The sequence below is a fragment of the Tachypleus tridentatus genome, chromosome 8, assembly GCF_004210375.1.
Source record: "Tachypleus tridentatus isolate NWPU-2018 chromosome 8, ASM421037v1, whole genome shotgun sequence".
Taxonomy (NCBI): Eukaryota; Metazoa; Arthropoda; class Merostomata; order Xiphosura; family Limulidae; genus Tachypleus; species Tachypleus tridentatus.
The window spans coordinates 135,190,357-135,217,259 of record NC_134832.1 but is presented as its reverse complement, the minus strand read 5'-3'; the positions used below and the strand labels follow the sequence as shown (position 1 = coordinate 135,217,259).

The window sequence follows — 26,903 nt, the reverse complement described above, 5'->3', positions numbered from 1 at the left end:
GCAGTTATTCACAATGACTACCGTGCAACTCACTACTGAGACCTCTTGTTGGGCATTTCCTATCTTGTTTACGACTTCTTTTTTGGTATGGTCTTAAACTTTTGAGCAACTAGTATTTAGGCTAATTTCATAATGCTCACATTTTCCCTATTAAATGCTAAAAAAGTTTATTTTTATTTTCCCTTTTTTTATTTTTATCTTTCGAAGCTCTACTCAAATAAGTGGTTGAGTCTAACAATGCAAAATGCATATTTTTTCTTTATGTTCATTGGCCTTAAGATTTTAGCCAGCAGTGTATAAGGAAGTCTTATCTGAGCTTGTGTCATAACAAAATATTAGAATGGAATGCAGATCATCTCGTTCTTAAGATACATTCTGTCTGTGAGTTGGCTTGATTAGGAAGGAAGACAGGTAGCTAACTTTGCACATGAGAATTACTGGGTAACACATTTAAATTGTGCATTGATAGTTTATGAACTTGTTTCTTGAGTGAGATAAAATTGATATTTGAAACTCCACCTTATAAAACTTTGAGTGATATATAGATCAGTGTGGCTGTATTACTAAGCCTAGCATGGAGTAAAATGGAAATTATTTTAATGAGAGTATTAACTTCATGTTATTAGGTATATGAAGATGAAACATCTGTGTACTTGGTGATGGAACTTTTGAGGGGAGGGGAATTGTTGGACAAAATTCTCAGTGACAGATCTTTTGGTGAGCGAGAAGCAAGTTATGTGTTGGAAGTTCTTGCAAAAACTGTCAAGTACCTTCATGATAATGGTGTAAGTTGTTAAAAACCTTTATGATAATGGAGTAAGTTGTTAAGTATCTTTACAGTAATGGAGTAAGTTGTAAAGTACCTTCTTGTTGATGGAGTAAATTGCTAAGTACCTTCACAATAATTGAGTACATTATTTAGTACCTTCATGGTAAATCTTGTATTTATTTACTTTTGCAAGATTTAAAATGCCAATGGGTAGCTGTTTCATTTTTTATTGTGGCATGATGGAAAATATTAACTTGCAGGTGTTTCTTGAAGTACTTGTTACTGTATGATATAAAAAATATTCTGATAATATATTCTACTTATTAGATTACAATAAGAAGATTAGCTTTCCTCATTTGGTGATGCTTCTGTAAGTATATTTTTTCAGAAATCCATGCCATAAGCCTTCATCATACCTATGTTGAAATCCAAAGTTCCAACATATATTTCATGCAAATCATCATGTTTCACCTCTCCACCAATAGGAGAGCACAAAGATGTGGTGCACATGTTTTGCCATTTACCTGCCACCACTGAACTATCACTTCTTGTTGACAGCTGTTAAGTTCAAATGCTCTTTTTAAGTAATTTTTCCATTTTTTTATGTTTTTCTTAGCTTTATTTACTAAACTTCACAATTGTGAGTTAATGTTTTTATTAAAGCATTATGTCTTTTTGTTTGCCACTTTTTCTGTCATATGAATTCCATAGTTACAGTCACCACTCCAGATACTTCTCCAGTGTCTGGTGCGATATTTTCAGCCACAGGCATGGGTAACCCATCGGGGGATTTATCATCACTTATTTGCCAACATATTGAGCTGTATATGAGTGAACCTTTCTTTCCTTCTTCTGCCCCACTTCCTTCTGAGACTTTAGAGGTGGGCCAACTGATGAAGATCTTGTTTATTTGTTTTCTGTGCCTTCCTGTTCATTATCTGATGATTTAGCTCCTCTGTCATTAATCTTTTCAGACATTACGTCTTGGGTATGTAATGTTTTGTCTCTTACGCCTATTTCCTATGACCTTAGATGACTTTATTTAGATTTTTCCCCTATCCTTCAATATTTGGGATCACATGGACCAATTTATATCTTAGAATGGCTGGTATGGGTATTAACACTTTTATTGATAAGGAGAGAACAATGTTTCGACCTTTCTAGGTCATTTTCAGGTTAAAAAAGAGGGAGTATACAAGTGATCACTATCACACATATCTTAGGGACGAGAGTATAAACTGGATGAGAGCTTTAGTATGCCTTGTTTCTCCATAGATTTGGGATTAGCCTACCCTTTGCTTATCATTAGGCAGACTATCCCTTTCTTGACCAATAGCTGTTGGGGTTGGTTCTACTGGTTTGATGGGCAAAACCTGATTACTCTGTCCAACTTACTCAAGCCCAATTTTCTCACATTTGCCTCACCCTCATGGCTCTGCTGAGGCACCTTTCCTCTCTTCACCTTCTGTCAGAGGCTCTTCTTAGGAACTCTGAAAGGTTTTTTGCTGGTTTTTTGCTGAATTTTTGTCCATTCTTACTTCTGTGTTGAATTGCCTGATGTCTTCAGCTCTCATGCTTCAAATGTGGTTTATTTGTTGTTGGGACCTTTTGAGCCATGACAAGATTTTGGTGAGAACCCATCTCCAGACTTCTTATTTGAGGGACCTCTGCATGGTGGTATTTTTATGGTGTTATGTGTTTGACTTGGTTCATTTCTGAGTCTTTGGAGTTGCAGGTTGTCTAAGACTAAGCTTACTAACTTGGTAGTTTAATTCTTGCAGTCGGGGCTGAGAGTGGCACAGGTTTCTGACCCCTTACATTTTCTTTCTCAACGTTTTCTCATCCCATCGTTCTATGGTGACAGGATTTGATGACTGGCTTGACGGTGCACAATCTGACAACAGCAGTGGCAGGGACTGTGTAGTTGGTTTGGACACAGTGGAGGCTCGTCTCTTGAATTTTGTTCATTGGTGGAGACCTTTTCTTGCCAGTGTCTTGGTTTACAGAGTGCTTTTGGAAGGTTACATTATCTTTCTCTCACTTCCTTCCCATCCAGTGTTCCCTTTATCTTTCCTTCTCTTCTGGATCCTTCAACATGTCGGGGTCTGTTGGAAGCAGTTCAGGGCCTTATTGCATAACAGGTTATTAAACCAGCTCCACCAGTTCATGGCAGTTTTACTCTCACCTGTGTGTGATTCTAAAGATGACCAGGGACTGGCATCCTGTCATTACTTTATCTTCTCTTAATCAGTTGTTCACACTCCTCACTTTACCACAGAGCATTTCCTCCAGGTTTTGGATGACTGAGGTGGACATTTCTAATGCTTACCTATACATTCCTGTGGCAGTGTTCATGTCCATACCTTTGATTTGTGCATTAGAGACTTATGTATGAGTTTTGTGCTTTAACTTTTGGCCTAGCCTAACTACAATACATGTTATGTGGTCCACTCCTTTGCTTATCCTATTGATGCCATGTGGCTGTGCTTCCATGTTTATGTGGACAGCTGGCTTCTTCTTGCTCATTCGAAATGTGGAGTAAGCTGATTTGCCAATTTGGAGAAGTCTTTTTTCCATTGTCCTGTCCAATACCTTATCCATTGGGGTGTTTTCTTCACCACCCATCTTAAATGGGTCCAACAAGCTCCATTCTATGGAAAGGGCCATTTGGAAAGAACTACTTGTTCTTTTACTTAAAGCTCATGAGGTTTTTGGTTTTGTGGCTCTAATTCTCCATGACCCCTCTCATATTCCCAGGGTAGAGCCCATATGAAGTTTTTTTAATTGGTTCTTCAAGGTCAGTGGAACCTCACTTGCGATCCCTTAAATACTTCTATATCCCTTCCCTTATTCCTTATAGATGATCTCCACTGGTGGTTAGACAGGGCCTGCATGTAAGTGGGGGTCATACTTTCTCCTTAGCAGCCAGAGTTGCATCTGTTCATGGATGCATTCCTTCAGGGCTTAGGTACCTGTGTGAATCACCAGCAGATTTCGGATCTGTGGTAGAGAGTTTTATTCACATCACAGTGTTTCATATTCTTGGCTTTTCATCAGGCTTTGCAACATTTTCTTCTCTTAACAGCTGCCGATTGGTTATTAATCATTCTGATAATTCTGTTGTGACTTACAACAGTCACCAAGGTGACACCATGCCCAGATCTGTGTTTTTGCATTCTGGATCTTCATTACTGGGCCCACACACATCAGATTCATTTTATGGTATGTCATGTACCTGTTGCTTTCAGTCTCATACCCAATAATCTTTTCTGATCATATTGTTTTTATCCCATTAAATGGCCCTTACATCCTGTCAATTTTGGTGGCTTCAATTTTTCCTTCTTGAGCCTTGGCTGTCAACATCTTCAACCAGGATTGGTTTTATCTGTTCCTTTATCTTTACTCTTCATTTACTTCCTTGGTTGGTTTCCCTCATCTATGCTACTCTTTGCACGGTCCTTCTAATTGATACATACTGCCCTGCTAAACCTTGGCACCTCAGTTACTCTTAATTTCAAGTGCTCCCTCTCCTTCCTATTTTCTTCTGTCCTGATCTGCTCCATCAACCCCAGTCACCATCACTCTATCCTGAGCCATCTGTCCTATGTCTTCAAGCTTGGCTTTTGTTGTGTTCTTGGCAAGGAGTTCCAGTTTAAATTGCAGAGTGGCTTTACATTTAACACATTCTATTTACCCTTCTTCTTTATGCATCTATCAATGGAAGTGGAACATTTATTTCTCCTTGGCATTTATGGACTCTTCACCCAATAATTTCCTGTATCTCTGAATTTCTCACATGGCTCCTTGAGAGGAGTTCATTGATCTCATCGATTTTGAGTGGTGTTATTCCATAACTTCTATTTTTCCCATTTTCACAGGGTCTTTGCTTTCCCTGTCTTTTCAATGTTGATCTGTTTTTTACTGGCTTCATCAGCCACTGAGGCACCCTTCATGCCCTCCCTTTACCAATGTCTTTGTTTTTCCTCTTTCATCTTTCTTTAAAGGTGTATTTTGTCTTGTTCCTGACCTGTTGATGGCATAGGTTTAATATTTTTGCCCTCAGTGTTACCAGGACCTTGTACAATTCCTCTTATCTTATCTTCTTAATCCAGATTGTGCTATTCTTCCTAAGACCTCTGTGGCTGGAGAAGGTCAGTCTTCCTTTTCGTCTATCTGCCTGTCCTCTTTTTCTTATCTCCACCCTTGTCCTTATCTGGGTAAACTCCTCTGCTGTTATAATGCTCAGACAGATTCCTTCCAGGGTCCTTATTCCTGCCATCTTCTCTCTTGGCAACCTTCCTTTTCCTGTGATCTTTCCCTGGTTACCCTTTTCCAGTTGGGTTTGATGTTTGGTCTAGTTGGCCTCTTCCTCATTGTCTCCTTTCTGGCATGGTCTCATTCACATTTCCTCACATCAAATCTATCACTTTACATTCTCCATTGCCTTTCCTCTTTGTTGGCCACTGGATAGATTCCAAGGTTAAACACGTGGATGACTCCTCAGATGTTCACTTCCCACAGCCTACACCACTAATTTTGGTTTTTCAGTGTATCACCTGCCACCTATGGGTGGCTATTCTACAGATTTTGGCATATCTGTCACATGATATAAGTCTTTATTGATGCTTTATTTTCCTTCAGGGACTCCAGGTTCTCCTTGGCTTTATATTCTGTTCTTTAGTGAGTGGTGCTTGACCAGATATTTTCTCTGTACTCAAAATGGGTTCAACTTAGATAGCTATAACCATTCGTAAATATCTTATTATCAAATCTGCACTGTAAGCTATGTTGATTCTTATACATTTTCCATGGCTATGTGTACTTACCCTTGGGATGGGATGTTTCACAACATTACTAGAGTGTATATTCCTTGTGATAATTGGATCATATTATGCTTGTCCCAGACTGTAACACTCGTGTATAGCATGAGTAAAGCATATGGGAATTACTGTCTGCCCTTGTAATGCCTAAGTTGATTAAATCAGTGTGGTCTGCTTTTAAAAATAAATGTTGCAGTCCATCTGGACTCTCCATCATAATTTTTCTTTCTGTAGAGTGCAGGAGTCTTTGCCACTTGCCAGTTTCAAACCACTGGGGTGGTTGACCCTGAAGGCAACATACTAAATGGATTCCATAAGGATGGCTATAATTATTCAGTTCAGATTAGGGCAGTGGTGTTCCACTGGTGTAGAGGGAGTTACAAAATTCTTTGGATGAGTAACAAATTTCTGAAGTGGAGATACCCAAATGCAGTTCACTCCTCTGATTGGTTGCTCTCTTCTTAGCTTCATATAGATGTTGGTACCCTGCAAGTGAGGCAATGGAGATTTAAGTGAACTAATCACATAAATCCTCACACAGGTTTTGGATTGTTCACCTCTCCCTCTTGACTTGTCTTCTGTGTTGTGGGTCACAGAAGGTCTATGTGGCTTGTTTTCACTTTTGTTCTTGGGTTTTTCTTCTTTAGTTACAACGTTGTTACTGATCTGGGGTCATTTTAGGCTGGTTTTATGGTTATAAGGGTTGAGTGCATGTGATGAACTTTCCTTAGATTCCAGATGTGGCATTCTCAGATCCCTGACATTGGGTTATTTTGTGAATTTGTGGAGTCAAATGTTAGGCTCCTTCATGACTCCGACACTTGAGATGAAGATGATAGGATCCTCATTCTACACTTGTGTGGATGTCAGTACCCAGTGAATGAGTTTTTGGATGTAGTTGACTTACCAAGTACAGTTCTGTCATTTCCTAGCCACTAACTCCTTGGACACATCCTCACTTGTCCACTTTTCATTGTGGAATTGAATGACTGATTTCTGTTTAAGATGTCATTTTTAAACTATCCTTTCCCATGTGAATGTGCTCCCTGCACGGTTTATTTTTGATGGCAAATAAAAAAAAAAAAAAAAAATTTAAAACTACCAACTAATGAATGCTTTAGCATGTATAAAAAATAAAACATTGAGTCAGCTGATAATTATCATATAAATTTTTTATGACTTACATTTAAAGTATACACTGGTAAATATTTTTTTTACAGCACAATATAGAACAATAAGATGTAGATATTTTGTTGTTATTTGTACAGAATACAGATGGTATAAGTTTAGTATTTACTTTGACATGGTGTTAATATAAAACATTAAATAGTAGGCTTTGTTTTTGGTGGAATATTGAATTTGCTTTAAAAGTAAGTAGAACTTGGTTTATACAAAAGACATTTTATTTTGGTGGAATGTTTCTAATTTGTTACATGTATGGGTTGTTACATGTGCTTTGCTCTTTCAATTTATGCTTTAGTTTTGTTCTATCTTTTTGTTGTTGCTAACACAGGATTTGCTAACCTTGGGGTACAAACTAAAAGAATAAATAAATAAAGGCTTTTGAGAGACCTAGAGATTGATTTCACTTTTGCAAATGAACTTTTGTATTTTGTGTGTGTGTGTCTTTATGTACATATATGTAAGGTCAAATTTGACCAGTAGATCTGATTGTGATTGTTTCCTTCGACCAAATTATTATTTTTATCAGTTTAATTTTTGATGGGGAAAGCAAGACTGTAGATTTCATTTTATTTTCTAGGTTGTCCATCGGGATCTAAAGCCATCCAATATTATGTATGCCGATGAAACAGGTAACCCCGAGTCTCTTCGAATCTGTGACTTTGGTTTTGCAAAGCAGATACGAGCAGAGAATGGACTTCTCATGACACCATGTTACACAGCTAACTTTGTGGCGCCTGAAGTTCTGAAAAAACAAGGTTACGATGAAGCTTGTGACATTTGGAGTATGGGAGTGCTTTTATATACCATGTTAGCTGGGTAAGTTTCACTCTGTATTATCAAAATAAATTTGTGTTGTGTTTGTACATTGTAAACAATGTGTGTGAGTAATTTAAGTATCATATCTGTGTTTACACCTTGTTAATTAGGTAAGCAGTATGTATCTTGTTTGTTGTAAACAGTGTCAACACAGATATGGTACCTTGTTGATTATCTGTTATAAATATGTAAACAAATTAAATATCATATTTCTGTTGTTTACACCCTTTTGTTTGTTCTAGTGGAGTAAGCAAGTTTTTGTGATGCAATTACATTTACAGTGTAATATTTGTGTTTCACACCTCTTTAGCAAACTAAATTAAATTAATAATTTTGCTCCATGCATTATTATCAGACTAATTTTTGTATTAGGGTTGAATTATTTTGTATTTATTATAATTAATAATATATTTCTATTATGATTGTATTATGTACCACCATGCTTAGTGTGCATGTACGTCATGTATGTATGTTTTACACTGTGTATCGTTTTGTTGACAGAGTGACTCTTTCATTTTTATATATGGGTAATGTTAACAAGGTAAGTCTGTATTACATTTGTAATCCCTTGTTAGTGGGGGTAAAGCATATATTACAGGGTTGAGAACATAGCAAGATGGTTAAGATTATAAAGAGGTAAACTACTGAATACCTCTGTGTGAAAAAGTTTGGTTCTTAGTTTGTAACCACAGAATTTTAAAGTTTCCCTCTGTATCAAATGTTTATTGCAAATTGGAAACTTGGTGGTGGTTATATAACACTTTTCCACCTGTAACTGTGTCCTGAGACACCTTTCAGGTAATAATGTGCGATGTTGGTGTCTGTGGAAATGGAGTTTTGCATTTGCAAAGATAGTGGCTCAGTTTATATTTTTAATCATATCTTGTTAGGTGTGACTATCAGAAATTATTGAAGACCATGTCAGTATTATGAAGCACAAAGAGTAGTTATATTATAATTTGTATTTATTTTTTTTAAGCTCCCATGAAATATATTTAAGTATATCACATTTGGGAATTTTTCAACTATTGAGAAAAGACACAAAATTCAGACCCATGTGCGTCTAAAATAAAATTTTGTTTTTTTTTATGTCACACTTTATGTTTAACAATGGAAGTAATTCCTTTCAAGTAGAACATTGAATTTCAGGTATACTCCCTTTGCTAATGGACCACATGATACTCCCAGTGACATTCTGGAGAGAATTGAAGAGGGAAGATTTCAGTTGAACTCTGGAAACTGGGTAAACATCACTCCAGCAGCAAAGGTGGGTGATAAGGGAACTAATTGTCACACCAGCAACAAAATGTTATGTCATTGGTTTGTTAGATAGCTTGCTGGATTTTACACCTGGCTCGAAATATGTGTTTTTAGATACTTGATCGGATTTTAATACTTTTAGTTGATTTCAAAACTTGTGCAAATATCATTGACAGTGATTTCTGATGAGTTTTTATTTTGTAAGCTTATTTTCACTTCTGGAGCTTGATCATGCATTTTTATCCAGATTGTGATCCCCAGTGTTAACACTAAGAGTGAGATTAGTGTTCCAACGTGGATCTAGTTTTTTAATGTACAGTTTTTTGTGTGAATTAGTCACATGTATCACTGAGTTGTATGAAATTGAAATATAATTGTTCATACATTTCTTCTTCATGTCTCAGTTTTGTACATGCAAATCTCTGTAGAAACAAATACTTTCTTACAAGATGGTTTTAGTCAAATGAGTACACAATGAAAACACTTTTCCTCTGAGATTCTAGAGTATGTCTCATCTATGTCTCTGTTGAGTTAAAGGAAAGATAAATGTTTTTTTATTCTGTTTTGTTTCTCATATTCAAGCATAGTCTGGCACTTATATTGAAAAACAATTCAAGTCTACGTTATTTTGTAGTAAAACTGGAAAGATGTTACTTCATATGCAATGAACAGCAGGCACAGAAAAAGAAAATCAGTGTTGAACATTTTTTTTCTGGGTTTCTGTATGGTTAGGGTAGTAGGTATGTGAATCTTTGAAAATATAGGGCTGTTGATATCTCACAACAAATATCTACTTTAAAGGGTTCTTTGTTAATCTGGTTTTTCTTTAATTCATTCAGACCAATAATTGATAAGATTGAAAATATCTATCATGGGAATTTTTGATAAGTAAACTTTTCAGTTTTTAATGCTGTGATTCTCCTTTAATCATAAAAATATAAAAATAAAACAGACTGAAAAGTGTTTAATAGACTGAATAGCAGAAGTTTTCACACTTTTTACTAAACTAATTGACTTTATGTATCCAATAAAGGTCTGGAAAGGCTCTGTCAGACTGATCCAAATGGTGCAGTTGTTTCATTGGTTTGTACATTTAAAATAAAAATTAAGTTTGATTCCCTATTGAATATCAAGATTGATGTGCCAAAATCAAACACATTTCTTTATTTTAGAACAAGAATTTTTGGTATAAATCATTGTACTTCTGTTTAAAACATATATTTGTATTACAATTTAACATTATTAAAGCCACAGTGTGAATATCTGTTGTCTGTTATTTCATAAACTGAAAGTTAATTCAACCTTTACAAATAATCGTAATCTATAACTGTTTTTCTAGTTGCATGGATAAACTAAGGATAGTTAGCATAAAATAACATAAAGTTCAGGGACAGCAAGGGATCTATTGGTCCATCTTGGTCATCTCATCCTCTAAACCAAATTAAAACTATAAAATAAAATAACAGTTAAAACTAGCCCTTTTAATTCATATATCTATCAAGCTTTCTTTTAAACCTAATACCTCTGCAAAACCTGAAGGCAACCCATTCTGTAGGCTAACCACCCTATTTAAAAAATAAAATTGTTGTGGTCGAAGATAGTTTCTGTTTTGCTTAATTCTATATTTTGTCTTGTAGTTCTAAAATTATCCCTGTTAAGTATGAAAAATGTTGATATATCAACACTATCAGTTCCTTTTACAACATTAAACACTTCAATCAGATTCTCTCTAACTCTTCTTTTTTCAAGAGAAAATAGTTTTAAGGATCTTCATCTCTCCTCATGTGACAATCTCTCAATCCCAGATACCATTTTAGTAACCCTTATATGAACTCTTTCCTAAGTTAAGAAGTCCAAGACTGAACACAATGCTCCTAATATGACCTAACCAGTGACCTATACAATGAAATTATAACCTCCTTACACTTGTATTCAGTATTTTTGTAGATAAAACCTAAAATGCTACTTGCTCTACTACTAGCAACAGCATACTGGTTGGATGGTTTAAGAGAATGATTAACCATTGCATCAAGATTCCTTTCTTTTAGGATACTGTTAAGGTTATTTCCATGCAAATTATACTTATAATTCAAATTATGATTACCCATATGTTGTGTCTGACATTTATTATAATTAAAACCCATCTGTCATTTATTTGCTTTACTCACTAAATGATTTAGATTCTTTTGTAAGCAGCATTATACTCCTCACAGCCAACAACACCCACGACCTCAATATTGTCAGCAAATTTAAGTACTTTAATGATCATTCCTTCATCTGCATCATTAATATAAATAAAAAAGGGGCAAAGGTCCTTTGACTGAGCCCTGAGGTTATCCAACTTGCAACATTAATCCAGTTTGACTGATCTCCATTTAGAACAGCACTTTGCTTTCTTCCGTTAAGCTACTTTTCTATTTGATTAGTTAACCAACTTGCAACATTAATCCAGTTTGACTGATCTCCATTTAGAACAGCACTCTGCTTTCTTCTGTTAAGCTACTTTTCTATTTGATTAGTTAACTTATCCCCAAACTTATAAAGATAAGTTTCTTTAGAACTATGGTGTTGTTGTCTCAGTAACATGATAGAAATAATGGTGAACGTGTTTTTTAGTATTACCATATTTTTGTTTGTCTCACTAGAAACCACATCACTGTTGTGTAGGATGGTTTGTAACTTGGATAATTAATTTTTAACATCAGAAACATAAAGGTATGATTAAATATAACATATCCTTAAAGGTGGAGACCTAAATTTCGTATATAAGTATAGTGTGTGTTCTGGTTAGTTGAAATGATGCTAGTTGCAAAAGTGAGTGGCAAACACAACTTGCAGGATAAGCTGAGATAATTCTAGTAGTAAAAGTGATAGGTAAAAATAGTTTATATTGTCTGACTCTTAAGGGTTAATTTTTACTTTATTTAGTGTTAAATTTCTGTAGTGTTAGTTGAAATCATATTACATGACCAGAATAAATGCAAGGGATCACGTGATGGTTATTGATAGTTTACACTAGCTTACTCTTGCTGAAGACACTTTTAACAAATTTAAAAATGACCGTATATTTTGCATGTGTACTTCTCTGTTGTCTTTAGACTAAAGTACACATTTTCATCAAATTAATTTTTGTTTTCTCAAAATAAAAGTGAATAAAATTATCATTTTTTTCAGCATCTTGCTCACAAAATGTTACATATTGACCCTAAGCAGCGCTACAAAGTTTCTGATGTGCTGAACCATGTGTGGATTAAAAACAGGAACCAACTACCGAGTTGCAAACTTTGTCACCAAGATGCCTCCCTAGTCAAGGTGTAGATTCTAGTTTTATCTGTATACAGCTCTATATTTATCATTTAAAGAGTCATTTTTAATAATTAATTATAGAGAGTGATAATAGTTGGTTGTAGGTTCAGTAATATATTTAAGTAATAAATATCTGTGTTGAAACGTTTGTGAAGTAAATGATGATCATAAAGAAAACCTTCTATTTATAATTATCATGAGTTACTATTTGTTCTGATTATATGTTAAAACCTATCTGATGTAAGAAAAGTGAATGTTAGCAAGGCATGTTGAAAAGAATGTATTTTGTTTAGGAAGTAAAACTAGACAAGAAAATCCAATTGAAGTTTTATTAGAAGGTAACCCAATGAAACATTGTGTCTTTTGATTTCTTTTTTTAATGAATTATTATTAATTATTCTGCATCTGAGCTACAGTTACAACAGAAAGTGTTCGTACCCCTTCATCCCGAGTAGTTTTTTGCTCATAACTTAAAAAGTATCTCAATTAGGCTAATAGACATATAATATATTATAAATATTATACTAACACACATCTACATAAATTTTTATGTAAATTAAATGACAAATAAACTGTTTATAAACAAATAATCGAAAATGGGAGGAGCAGAAAGTGTTTGTAGATTTTAGAACGTGTTAAAAAATTGATATTCCCATAAAAATTTTGTTTAGTTTGGTGAATAAACTACATTATACCATTCCAGAACTAGACATATGGTTCATAATTATTGGAATTTAGCCAGCAAAAAATGCACTTCCAGCAATTTAGCACTGTCTCTGTCAGTATCTGCTTGGTCATCATGGTGAACAGGAAACAACTGTTCAGTGTTTTAAAAAACCGAATTATTGTAAAATACAAGTCTCGTGTGTCTCTTTCCGGTATTGCTACACAACTTAATATGCCGAAATCTACTGTTCAAAGCATAATTGCCAAATTTAAGCTCACAGGATCAACTGCTAATCTCTCGTTCCGGAACCCCACCAAAATTCCAGAGAGAACCAAGAGGAAGGTTCTCAGAGAAGTTAGTAGGTACCCTAGTTTAACATGTAATGACATACAGAAACTGGTAAGGGAATCTGGAGTTGAAGTAAGCACCTCTACAGTTACGATCATGTTACACTCTTCTGGATTCAAAGCATGTCATCCTCCATATTTAAAGCCTGTTCATTTAGAAGCACGATTGAGGTATGCAAGAAAGCATGTGGATAAACTTTTTACCTATTAGAAGAGTATTCTTTGGTCAGATGAGACTAAAATTGAGCTTTTTGGCCACAATGATGTTTACTATATTTTCTGTAAGAAGAGGGAACAAAATCTTCCAAAGAACACCGTCACTACAGTTAAACACGGAGGTGGCTCGATCATGCTTTGGGGTTCCTTCAGCTCTTCTGGTGTAGGCTGCCTTCACCGCGTCAGTGGAATCATGAAAAAAGAAGAGTATGTTGATATATTAGGCACTTATATCAAGAATGATGCTCGGAACTTGCTGCTTGGGAGTCGTTGGATCTTCCAGCACGATAATGACCCTAAGCACACATCGAAATATGTGCAACCCTGATTGCAGAGGAACCATATAAGCATTCTGCAGTGACCATCGCATTCACCCGATCTCAACTCAGTTGAAAACGTTTGGCATGAATTGAAGACCAGGATTCATTAGCATCATCCGAAAAACTTGTAAGAGTTGGAGGCTTTCTGTAAAGAAGAATGGAAGAAAATACCAGTCAAGTACTGTCAAACGATCATGGAGGGTTATGAGGAGAGATTGCACCAAGTAATTCACCTGAAAGGCTACACAACTGACCATTAAAGTAGACACAGGAACACTTTCTGCCCCTCCTATGTTTGGTCATTTGTTTATAAACAGTTTATTTGTCATTCAATTTATATAAAAATTTGTGTGTCAGTATATTATAAATATTATACAGTAATGTATATATATTTATAATATACTGTACTTTCATTATCCTAATCATGATACTTTTTAAGTTATGAGGAAAAACTACTCACGATGCAGGGGTACGAACACTTTCTGTCGTAACTGTACCTCAAACAAGTTATTTACTCATGAATGTTTGGAAATGGTAAAAGTGTTATAGAACAATTTCTGTATGTTTTTGATCATTCTTAGCCAACTTATCCCTAAATGAAGTTACTCGGGCATCATCTGTTCTGGACAGTATTCATTGGTCCTTGCTATATCCTGACCTTTGACATATGTGTTATCCAAATCTTGAATATTGCATTGCTGAAAATAAAAAGAGAACTAAAAGCAGTACTAATTTATGAAAAGAAATCTGATTTAAATGCAACTTCAGAAGGGGTATCCACAGATTTTGTAATATAATGAAGAATTGATGCCTGCAGCATACATTTTTTTCCTGCCACTAGTAATCTTTACAGCTCATATTTCACTGCAGGAAGATTTTATGCAATACATTGAGACCACTGTTTCTCTATTCTGTACAAGCTCGTCATAATCAAACAAACATATTTGGATGATAGCTTCTGTTTTAGCAGTCTAGAGGAACAGAAATATGTGTGAGATATCTGTGAATGGTATACTATGAAACACCTATTTGTATCTTCTAAAGGAACTGGTATATGCTGACTTGAACGTACTGCTTGAATGTTTTGTCATGGTGAACTTGTACCTTTTGGCATCAGCCTGTAAAAAGTTACTCGTGGTATACTATTGTTCAGTTTGATACAGAAATGGTAATTATAAGAACCTTTCCTGCCCAGTCCAGGAAATGTACTTTTAAGTGCATTTGCAAACACAGTGCAGTGAAAACATTACTTAATATTTCAAAAGAGTTAAAAAAATTACATTCTGTTTTTTGGTCAGTCTGAAATAAATGCAATTAAGTTTTAAATGTTAAACCTAACTTGCCATATAATATTACTACAAATAAAATTGGTCAACTTCTCAATATGTTGCACCTTTTGGACCATTTGTAAGGGTTCAGTTGCACTTACTCCGTAGTGTATAGGTTTTTAGACTAATTTAAAGTTCATACGTGTTTCTCTATAACAGCCTATTTAAAGCCTGAAAGTCAAAAATCAAGGATTTATGGGAAGTGATTTTCTCCCAAGAATGTTCAGGGACTTGAGATCCTTCATCTGCTCTAGAAGTTTTTGTGAAGGAAATGTAGTTGAAATATCAGATTACTTTCTTAGTAGTGGGTTAATTGTCAACAGAGATATCTTGAACAAGGCTGGGATGGGACCAGAGAGCAAGGTGCAAGAGATGAGAAGTGAGTTGAATGTTAACTTTATTTAATCCTGGTTGTAGAGCTTCACATTGTACGGGCCCATTTTCTAGGCATGTAGGGTTTTCTAACTTTTTAAGGTATATATATTTTTTTATAGATCTGATGATTTTATTAGATGCAGTTTATTTTATTCTTTGTTTATGTTACTCAATGATGTTCACTGTCCAAGCCCTTAAAGTGGGTACTAGTTTTGATGACACAGGTCATATCTCTGATACCTGAAATAAAATTATAACACGTTTACATACTTTCAGTAAGATTTTGGTGTGACCGAATGTCAATTGTTGTCATGGTAATTATTTATAAGATCACCTAAGTCTAATTGTTAATTAGTTATTAATATTTTATTTTTTACTCCTGCAGATACTAAACACTTGTTAGTTTATTTCATATGTTTCAGCTACTATCTTTAGAGAGAGTTCCTGAAGAGGACCATAACTCAATCCTGGATCTTGAGCTGTTGTGCTGTCCACAACAGCTTTTGATTAATTATCATACTTGTATGATTGTATGCACAACTAAATTATTGAATATATTATATGCTTTTGGTCATAAACTTGATTGAGCTGTAGCAGTCTGATGGACAGGTGTTTCTATCACTGTTGGTGTGCTTAGTTTTGCATATTCATAGTTTTTAGTTTTTGTAGTACTTGATTTTGATTTAATTACATTTCTAACTTATGTTAAGTTTCATTGACCAAAAGTAATTACAATATTTGAAGTAATCTGTCAAACTTAGAAAGATGTGTTGGTTAGTGACTGCTATTCATTTTGCTGAATTACATTTAGGTGATCAGGTGTTATTTTAGAGCTGGTTTTTACATAATGCTTTCATTGATGTTTCCAACAGGGAGCCATGGCTGCAACATTCCGAGCCATTAACCATTTTCCAAAGCTACCTAACTTGGAGCCTGTTTCGGCATCAGAGTTGGCACAACGACGGGCAAAGGCACGACACAGGTTTTCCTTAGAATATTAATTAGGTGTTAGGAACTACATTTTGGTTTCCTTGAATTCATGGCAGAAGAAAAGTCTCCATAACCAGAGGTGTTGTAGTCCTCATGTCTCGTCAAGTGTAAGACCAACTGCTAGAGAAAGTTATCTTCTTTGGAATTTAGGTGAAAGTTAAGGATTAGACACCAGTTGAAGATATTAAGTCACTGCTTATATTCATCCACCTTTTAAAACTTAATTTTCATGATCTTTATTTCAAAATCTCAATAGGCTGATCATTCTTCCTCATGATTGGCTGATATTTCACACTCAGGAAATTTTCTTTAACCTTAAGACCTTATGTTTAGGTATCAAAAAATGAAAGCATTTAAATGTTTGTTAGTAGGCATAGTTAGTTGAGTATGAAGTTGTATAAACTTGGGTTTGAAATTAGATATTTTTTTCTTCCCTTGAAATTTAAAGATGCCTTCCATTTAGAAAAAAAACAAGAAACAGCTTTTATAATTTATACATTTAAGAGTACAATCAATTTTATTTTTGGTTGAAAGAATTAGTGAAGGTGTTTCTAGAACTGTTAAAAAGTATATAGGTGGTGATGATGTGTTGTGCCAAACAGAACTGTAAATTTATACTGAACGTGTGAGAGGGAACTGCCACTTCCAGGAGCCCATTCTATGATCAAAGTACTACTTTTTAATATACATTTATGGTTTTAAAACAAAAGAATTTGCATTAGAAAGCACACAGGATCTAAGCTGACTGATTACAGATTTATGATCAAGTTTACCAAATAACCTCAGTAGAAAGATCGTCTGTTATTGTGGGTCATTGTTCACTTCGTTCATCATCAGTCTCAAATCTATAAAGCCAAGTATTTCGTGTGTCCAGGAACATATTGTTCATTTGATTTTTCATTATTAGAAATTACTGAATATGTTTTCAGATTCAACCTGTACTTCGCGTGTTTCTCTCTCTTTTTTTTTTTTCCAAATGCTATTTGTCACAACAGTTAAGCTGTCACAGAGTTTAAATAATAAAAATAATGATTGTCTTTACACTTATAAAATGTTTTGTTATAAAATATTGTTTGTAAGCCTAATTTATGTGCTTGACTACATAAGGGAAGGTCGATCATGTGATCACTGTTATAAATTAATTGTTTGTTAGCTACAGCAGCTACTCATGTTCAGTGTTTGTAGAGTTTATGGAAACTTTAAGCAGTATTATTTCATGGCTTTTAAACTACTACAGTGAGATTTTTAAAAAGGTCAAATGTATGTACATCATTAGTAACTTTTAAGGAGGTTGATAATTTTGATTAATTTTTTTATCAAATTTTGTTGTGGTATCAAGTGTGTAACCATGTCATTTGAACTTTAGTTTTAGTATTTCCAAATTAGTTTTAAATCTGATAAGTAGTGCTTTTCACTTGCATTTAGTCAAGAATTTAATGTCACAGTGCTATATTAATAGTAAATCAATCTGATTTATAGTAACACAGTACAATGAATACCCACTTACAGATTGTTGGGTGTCTTTGTTCAGTTCTTATATTAACTCTTAAGTTATCTTCTTCAGTGATACTACGCATAATATTGGACAGTTTAATTTACTCTTGAGAGATACGCTTTCTGTGCTTCTGGATGTTCCACACATTTGTAACACACTAAAATACAGACATGTTAAAACAACTAAGCTGAGTATAAGGTAAATTAATAGTGTTAGAATTTATAGCAATAAAAAATCTTACTGACTCTTTCAACAGTGACAGTTTTAACAACTATATCACATCTTTCAACAGTGACAGTTTTAACAACTATATCACATCTTTCAACAGTGACAGTTTTAACAACTATATCACATCTTTCAACAGTGACAGTTTTAACGACTATATCACATCTTTCAACAGTGACAGTTTTAACAACTATATCACATCTTTCAACAGTGACAGTTTTAACGACTATATCACATCTTTCAACAGTGACAGTTTTAACGACTATATCACATCTTTCAACAGTGACAGTTTTAAGAACTATATCACATCTTTCAACAGTGACAGTTTTAACGACTATATCACATCTTTCAACAGTGACAGTTTAACGACTATATCACATCTTTCAACAGTGACAGTTTTAACGACTATATCACATCTTTCAACAGTGACAGTTTTAACAACTATATCACATCTTTCAACAGTGACAGTTTTAACGACTATATCACATCTTTCAACAGTGACAGTTTTAACAACTATATCACATCTTTCAACAGTGACAGTTTTAACGACTATATCACATCTTTCAACAGTGACAGTTTAACGACTATATCACATCTTTCAACAGTGACAGTTTTAACAACTATATCACATCTTTCAACAGTGACAGTTTTAACGACTATATCACATCTTTCAACAGTGACAGTTTTAACGACTATATCACATCTTTCAACAGTGACAGTTTTAACTATATCACATCTTTCAACAACGACTATATCACATCTTTCAACAGTGACAGTTTAACAACTATATCACATCTTTCAACAGTGACAGTTTTAACGACTATATCACATCTTTCAACAGTGACAGTTTTAACGACTATATCACATCTTTCAACAGTGACAGTTTTAACAACTATATCACATCTTTCAACAGTGACAGTTTTAACGACTATATCACATCTTTCAACAGTGACAGTTTTAACAACTATATCACATCTTTCAACAGTGACAGTTTTAACAACTATATCACATCTTTCAACAGTGACAGTTTTAACGACTATATCACATCTTTCAACAGTGACAGTTTTAACGACTATATCACATCTTTCAACAGTGACAGTTTTAACAACTATATCACATCTTTCAACAGTGACAGTTTTAACAACTATATCACATCTTTCAACAGTGACAGTTTTAACAACTATATCACATCTTTCAACAGTGACAGTTTTAACGACTATATCACATCTTTCAACAGTGACAGTTTTAACGACTATATCACATCTTTCAACAGTGACAGTTTTAACAACTATATCACATCTTTCAACAGTGACAGTTTTAACGACTATATCACATCTTTCAACAGTGACAGTTTTAACGACTATATCACATCTTTCAACAGTGACAGTTTTAACAACTATATCACATCTTTCAACAGTGACAGTTTTAACGACTATATCACATCTTTCAACAGTGACAGTTTTAACGACTATATCACATCTTTCAACAGTGACAGTTTTAACGACTATATCACATCTTTCAACAGTGACAGTTTTAACAACTATATCACATCTTTCAACAGTGACAGTTTTAACAACTATATCACATCTTTCAACAGTGACAGTTTTAACAACTATATCACATCTTTCAACAGTGACAGTTTTAACAACTATATCACATCTTTCAACAGTGACAGTTTTAACGACTATATCACATCTTTCAACAGTGACAGTTTTAACGACTATATCACATCTTTCAACAGTGACAGTTTTAACAACTATATCACATCTTTCAACAGTGACAGTTTTAACGACTATATCACATCTTTCAGTGACAGTTTTGACTATATCACATCTTTCAACAGTGACAGTTTAACGACTATATCACATCTTTCAACAGTGACAGTTTTAACAACTATATCACATCTTTCAACAGTGACAGTTTTAACGACTATATCACATCTTTCAACAGTGACAGTTTTAACGACTATATCACATCTTTCAACAGTGACAGTTTTAACGACTATATCACATCTTTCAACAGTGACAGTTTTAACAACTATATCACATCTTTCAACAGTGACAGTTTTAACAACTATATCACATCTTTCAACAGTGACAGTTTTAACGACTATATCACATCTTTCAACAGTGACAGTTTTAACAACTATATCACATCTTTCAACAGTGACAGTTTTAACAACTATATCACATCTTTCAACAGTGACAGTTTTAACGACTATATCACATCTTTCAACAGTGACAGTTTTAACAACTATATCACATCTTTCAACAGTGACAGTTTTAACAACTATATCACATCTTTCAACAGTGACAGTTTTAACAACTATATCACATCTTTCAACAGTGACAGTTTTAACGACTATATCACATCTTTCAACAGTGACAGTTTTAACAGTGACTATATCACATCTTTCAACAGTGACAGTTTTAACGACTATATCACATCTTTCAACAGTGACAGTTTTAACGACTATATCACATCTTTCAACAGTGACAGTTTTAACGACTATATCACATCTTTCAACAGTGACAGTTTTAACAACTATATCACATCTTTCAACAGTGACAGTTTTAACGACTATATCACATCTTTCAACAGTGACAGTTTTAACGACTATATCACATCTTTCAACAGTGACAGTTTTAACGACTATATCACATCTTTCAACAGTGACAGTTTAACAACTATATCACATCTTTCAACAGTGACAGTTTTAACGACTATATCACATCTTTCAACAGTGACAGTTTTAACGACTATATCACATCTTTCAACAGTGACAGTTTTAACGACTATATCACATCTTTCAACAGTGACAGTTTTAACGACTATATCACATCTTTCAACAGTGACAGTTTTAACGACTATATCACATCTTTCAACAGTGACAGTTTTAACGACTATATCACATCTTTCAACAGTGACAGTTTTAACGACTATATCACATCTTTCAACAGTGACAGTTTTAACGACTATATCACATCTTTCAACAGTGACAGTTTTAACGACTATATCACATCTTTCAACAGTGACAGTTTTAACAACTATATCACATCTTTCAACAGTGACAGTTTTAACAACTATATCACATCTTTCAACAGTGACAGTTTTAACAACTATATCACATCTTTCAACAGTGACAGTTTTAACAACTATATCACATCTTTCAACAGTGACAGTTTTAACGACTATATCACATCTTTCAACAGTGACAGTTTTAACAACTATATCACATCTTTCAACAGTGACAGTTTAACGACTATATCACATCTTTCAACAGTGACAGTTTTAACGACTATATCACATCTTTCAACAGTGACAGTTTTAACGACTATATCACATCTTTCAACAGTGACAGTTTTAACGACTATATCACATCTTTCAACAGTGACAGTTTTAACGACTATATCACATCTTTCAACAGTGACAGTTTTAACGACTATATCACATCTTTCAACAGTGACAGTTTTAACGACTATATCACATCTTTCAACAGTGACAGTTTTAACGACTATATCACATCTTTCAACAGTGACAGTTTTAACGACTATATCACATCTTTCAACAGTGACAGTTTTAACGACTATATCACATCTTTCAACAGTGACAGTTTAACGACTATATCACATCTTTCAACAGTGACAGTTTTAACGACTATATCACATCTTTCAACAGTGACAGTTTTAACGACTATATCACATCTTTCAACAGTGACAGTTTAACGACTATATCACATCTTTCAACAGTGACAGTTTTAACGACTATATCACATCTTTCAACAGTGACAGTTTTAACGACTATATCACATCTTTCAACAGTGACAGTTTTAACGACTATATCACATCTTTCAACAGTGACAGTTTTAACGACTATATAACGACATCTTTCAACAGTGACAGTTTAACGACTATATCATCATCTTTCAACAGTGACAGTTTTAACGACTATATCACATCTTTCAACAGTGACAGTTTTAACAACTATATCACATCTTTCAACAGTGACAGTTTTAACGACTATATCACATCTTTCAACAGTGACAGTTTTAACGACTATATCACATCTTTCAACAGTGACAGTTTTAACAACTATATCACATCTTTCAACAGTGACAGACTATATCACATCTTTAACGACTATATCACATCTTTCAACAGTGACAGTTTTAACACTATATCACATCTTTCAACAGTGACAGTTTTAAGAACTTTAACAACTATATCACATCTTTCAACAGTGACAGTTTTAACGACTATATCACATCTTTCAACAGTGACAGTTTTAACGAACTATATCACATCTTTCAACAGTGACAGTTTTAACAACTATATCACATCTTTCAACAGTGACAGTTTTAACGACTATATCACATCTTTCAACAGTGACAGTTTAACGACTATATCACATCTTTCAACAGTGACAGTTTTAACAACTATATCACATCTTTCAACAGTGACAGTTTTAACGACTATATCACATCTTTCAACAGTGACAGTTTTAACGACTATATCACATCTTTCAACAGTGACAGTTTTAACGACTATATCACATCTTTCAACAGTGACAGTTTTAACGACTATATCACATCTTTCAACAGTGACAGTTTTAACGACTATATCACATCTTTCAACAGTGACAGTTTTAACGACTATATCACATCTTTCAACAGTGACAGTTTTAACGACTATATCACATCTTTCAACAGTGACAGTTTTAACGACTATATCACATCTTTCAACAGTGACAGTTTTAACAACTATATCACATCTTTCAACAGTGACAGTTTTAACACGACTATATCACATCTTTCAACAGTGACAGTTTTAACGACTATATCACATCTTTCAACAGTGACAGTTTTAACAACTATATCACATCTTTCAACAGTGACAGTTTTAACGACTATATCACATCTTTCAACAGTGACAGTTTTAACGACTATATCACATCTTTCAACAGTGACAGTTTAACAACTATATCACATCTTTCAACAGTGACAGTTTTAACGACTATATCACATCTTTCAACAGTGACAGAACTATATCACATCTTTAACAACTATATCACATCTTTCAACAGTGACAGTTTTAACTATATCACACTATATCACATCTTTCAACAGTGACAGTTTTAACGACTATATCACATCTTTCAACAGTGACAGTTTTAACGACTATATCACATCTTTCAACAGTGACAGTTTTAACAACTATATCACATCTTTCAACAGTGACAGTTTTAACGACTATATCACATCTTTCAACAGTGACAGTTTTCAACAGTGACTATATCACATCTTTCAACAGTGACAGTTTTAACGACTATATCACATCTTTCAACAGTGACAGTTTTAACGACTATATCACATCTTTCAACAGTGACAGTTTAAGAACTATATCACATCTTTCAACAGTGACAGTTTTAACGACTATATCACATCTTTCAACAGTGACAGTTTTAACAACTATATCACATCTTTCAACAGTGACAGTTTTAACAACTATATCACATCTTTCAACAGTGACAGTTTTAACGACTATATCACATCTTTCAACAGTGACAGTTTTAACAACTATATCACATCTTTCAACAGTGACAGTTTAACAGTTTTAGACTATATCACATCTTTCAACAGTGACAACTATATCACATCTTTCAACAGTGACAGTTTTAACGACTATATCACATCTTTCAACAGTGACAGTTTTAACAACTATATCACATCTTTCAACAGTGACAGTTTTAACGACTATATCACATCTTTCAACAGTGACAGTTTTAACAACTATATCACATCTTTCAACAGTGACAGTTTTAACAACTATATCACATCTTTCAACAGTGACAGTTTTAACAACTATATCACATCTTTCAACAGTGACAGTTTTAACAACTATATCACATCTTTCAACAGTGACAGTTTTAACGACTATATCACATCTTTCAACAGTGACAGTTTAACGACTATATCACATCTTTCAACAGTGACAGTTTTACAGTGACGACTATATCACATCTTTCAACAGTGACAGTTTTAACGACTATATCACATCTTTCAACAGTGACAGTTTTAACGACTATATCACATCTTTCAACAGTGACAGTTTTAACAACTATATCACATCTTTCAACAGTGACAGTTTTAACGACTATATCACATCTTTCAACAGTGACAGTTTTACAGTTTTGCTTTAACTATATCACATCTTTCAACAGTGACAGTTTTAACAACTATATCACATCTTTCAACAGTGACAGTTTTAACGACTATATCACATCTTTCAACAGTGACAGTTTTAACGACTATATCACATCTTTCAACAGTGACAGTTTTAACAACTATATCACATCTTTCAACAGTGACAGTTTTAACAACTATATCACATCTTTCAACAGTGACAGTTTTAACGACTATATCACATCTTTCAACAGTGACAGTTTTAACAACTATATCACATCTTTCAACAGTGACAGTTTTAACGACTATATCACATCTTTCAACAGTGACAGTTTTAACGACTATATCACATCTTTCAACAGTGACAGTTTTAACAACTATATCACATCTTTCAACAGTGACAGTTTTAGAACTATATCACATCTTTCAACAGTGACAGTTTAACAACTATATCACATCTTTCAACAGTGACAGTTTTAACGACTATATCACATCTTTCAACAGTGACAGTTTTAACGACTATATCACATCTTTCAACAGTGACAGTTTTAACGACTATATCACATCTTTCAACAGTGACAGTTTTAACGACTATATCACATCTTTCAACAGTGACAGTTTTAACGACTATATCACATCTTTCAACAGTGACAGTTTTAACGACTATATCACATCTTTCAACAGTGACAGTTTTAACGACTATATCACATCTTTCAACAGTGACAGTTTTAACGACTATATCACATCTTTCAACAGTGACAGTTTTAACAACTATATCACATCTTTCAACAGTGACAGTTTTAACAACTATATCACATCTTTCAACAGTGACAGTTTTAACGACTATATCACATCTTTCAACAGTGACAGTTTTAACAACTATATCACATCTTTCAACAGTGACAGTTTTAACGACTATATCACATCTTTCAACAGTGACAGTTTTAACAACTATATCACATCTTTCAACAGTGACAGTTTTAACAACTATATCACATCTTTCAACAGTGACAGTTTTAACAACTATATCACATCTTTCAACAGTGACAGTTTAACGACTATATCACATCTTTCAACAGTGACAGTTTTAACGACTATATCACATCTTTCAACAGTGACAGTTTAACGACTATATCACATCTTTCAACAGTGACAGTTTTAACAACTATATCACATCTTTCAACAGTGACAGTTTTAACGACTATATCACATCTTTCAACAGTGACAGTTTTAACAACTATATCACATCTTTCAACAGTGACAGTTTAACAACTATATCACATCTTTCAACAGTGACAGTTTTAACGACTATATCACATCTTTCAACAGTGACAGTTTTAACGACTATATCACATCTTTCAACAGTGACAGTTTAACGACTATATCACATCTTTCAACAGTGACAGTTTTAACAACTATATCACATCTTTCAACAGTGACAGTTTAACGACTATATCACATCTTTCAACAGTGACAGTTTTAACAACTATATCACATCTTTCAACAGTGACAGTTTTAACAACTATATCACATCTTTCAACAGTGACAGTTTTAACAACTATATCACATCTTTCACAGTGACAGTTTTAACGACTATATCACATCTTTCAACAGTGACAGTTTTAACGACTATATCACATCTTTCAACAGTGACAGTTTTAACAACTATATCACATCTTTCAACAGTGACAGTTTTAACAACTATATCACATCTTTCAACAGTGACAGTTTTAACAACTATATCACATCTTTCAACAGTGACAGTTTTAACGACTATATCACATCTTTCAACAGTGACAGTTTTAACAACTATATCACATCTTTCAACAGTGACAGTTTTAACAACTATATCACATCTTTCAACAGTGACAGTTTTAACAACTATATCACATCTTTCAACAGTGACAGTTTTAACGACTATATCACATCTTTCAACAGTGACAGTTTTAAGTTTAAAACTATATCACATCTTTCAACAGTGACAGTTTTAACGACTATATCACATCTTTCAACAGTGACAGTTTTAACAACTATATCACATCTTTCAACAGTGACAGTTTTAACAACTATATCACATCTTTCAACAGTGACAGTTTTAACGACTATATCACATCTTTCAACAGTGACAGTTTATATCACATCTTTCAACAGTGACAGTTTTAACGACTATATCACATCTTTCAACAGTGACAGACTATATCACATCTTTTCAGTGACAGTTTTAACACTATATCACATCTTTCAACAGTGACAGTTTTAACGACTATATCACATCTTTCAACAGTGACAGTTTTAACAACTATATCACATCTTTCAACAGTGACAGTTTTAACAACTATATCACATCTTTCAACAGTGACAGTTTTAACAACTATATCACATCTTTCAACAGTGACAGTTTTAACGACTATATCACATCTTTCAACAGTGACAGTTTTAACAACTATATCACATCTTTCAACAGTGACAGTTTTAACAACTATATCACATCTTTCAACAGTGACAGTTTTAACGACTATATCACATCTTTCAACAGTGACAGTTTTAACGACTATATCACATCTTTCAACAGTGACAGTTTTAACGACTATATCACATCTTTC

The 26,903-nt window shown here is 33.9% G+C and overlaps 1 protein-coding gene across 2 annotated transcripts in view; it reads left to right on the top strand.

The window, feature by feature from the left end:
• LOC143223566 (ribosomal protein S6 kinase alpha-2-like) overlaps window positions 1-18,149 on the top strand; it is a 73,377-nt gene extending 55,228 nt beyond the window's left edge. For both annotated transcript variants that reach the window (XM_076451673.1, XM_076451674.1), the window contains 5 exons: window positions 627-785; window positions 7,352-7,590; window positions 8,740-8,857; window positions 12,025-12,162; window positions 16,282-18,149. In XM_076451673.1, the coding sequence (XP_076307788.1) occupies window positions 627-785; window positions 7,352-7,590; window positions 8,740-8,857; window positions 12,025-12,162; window positions 16,282-16,410 (783 nt within the window). In that variant the 3' untranslated portion in view covers window positions 16,411-18,149. The remainder of the gene's footprint in view (window positions 1-626; window positions 786-7,351; window positions 7,591-8,739; window positions 8,858-12,024; window positions 12,163-16,281) is intronic.
• The last annotated feature ends 8,754 nt before the right edge of the window (window positions 18,150-26,903 follow it).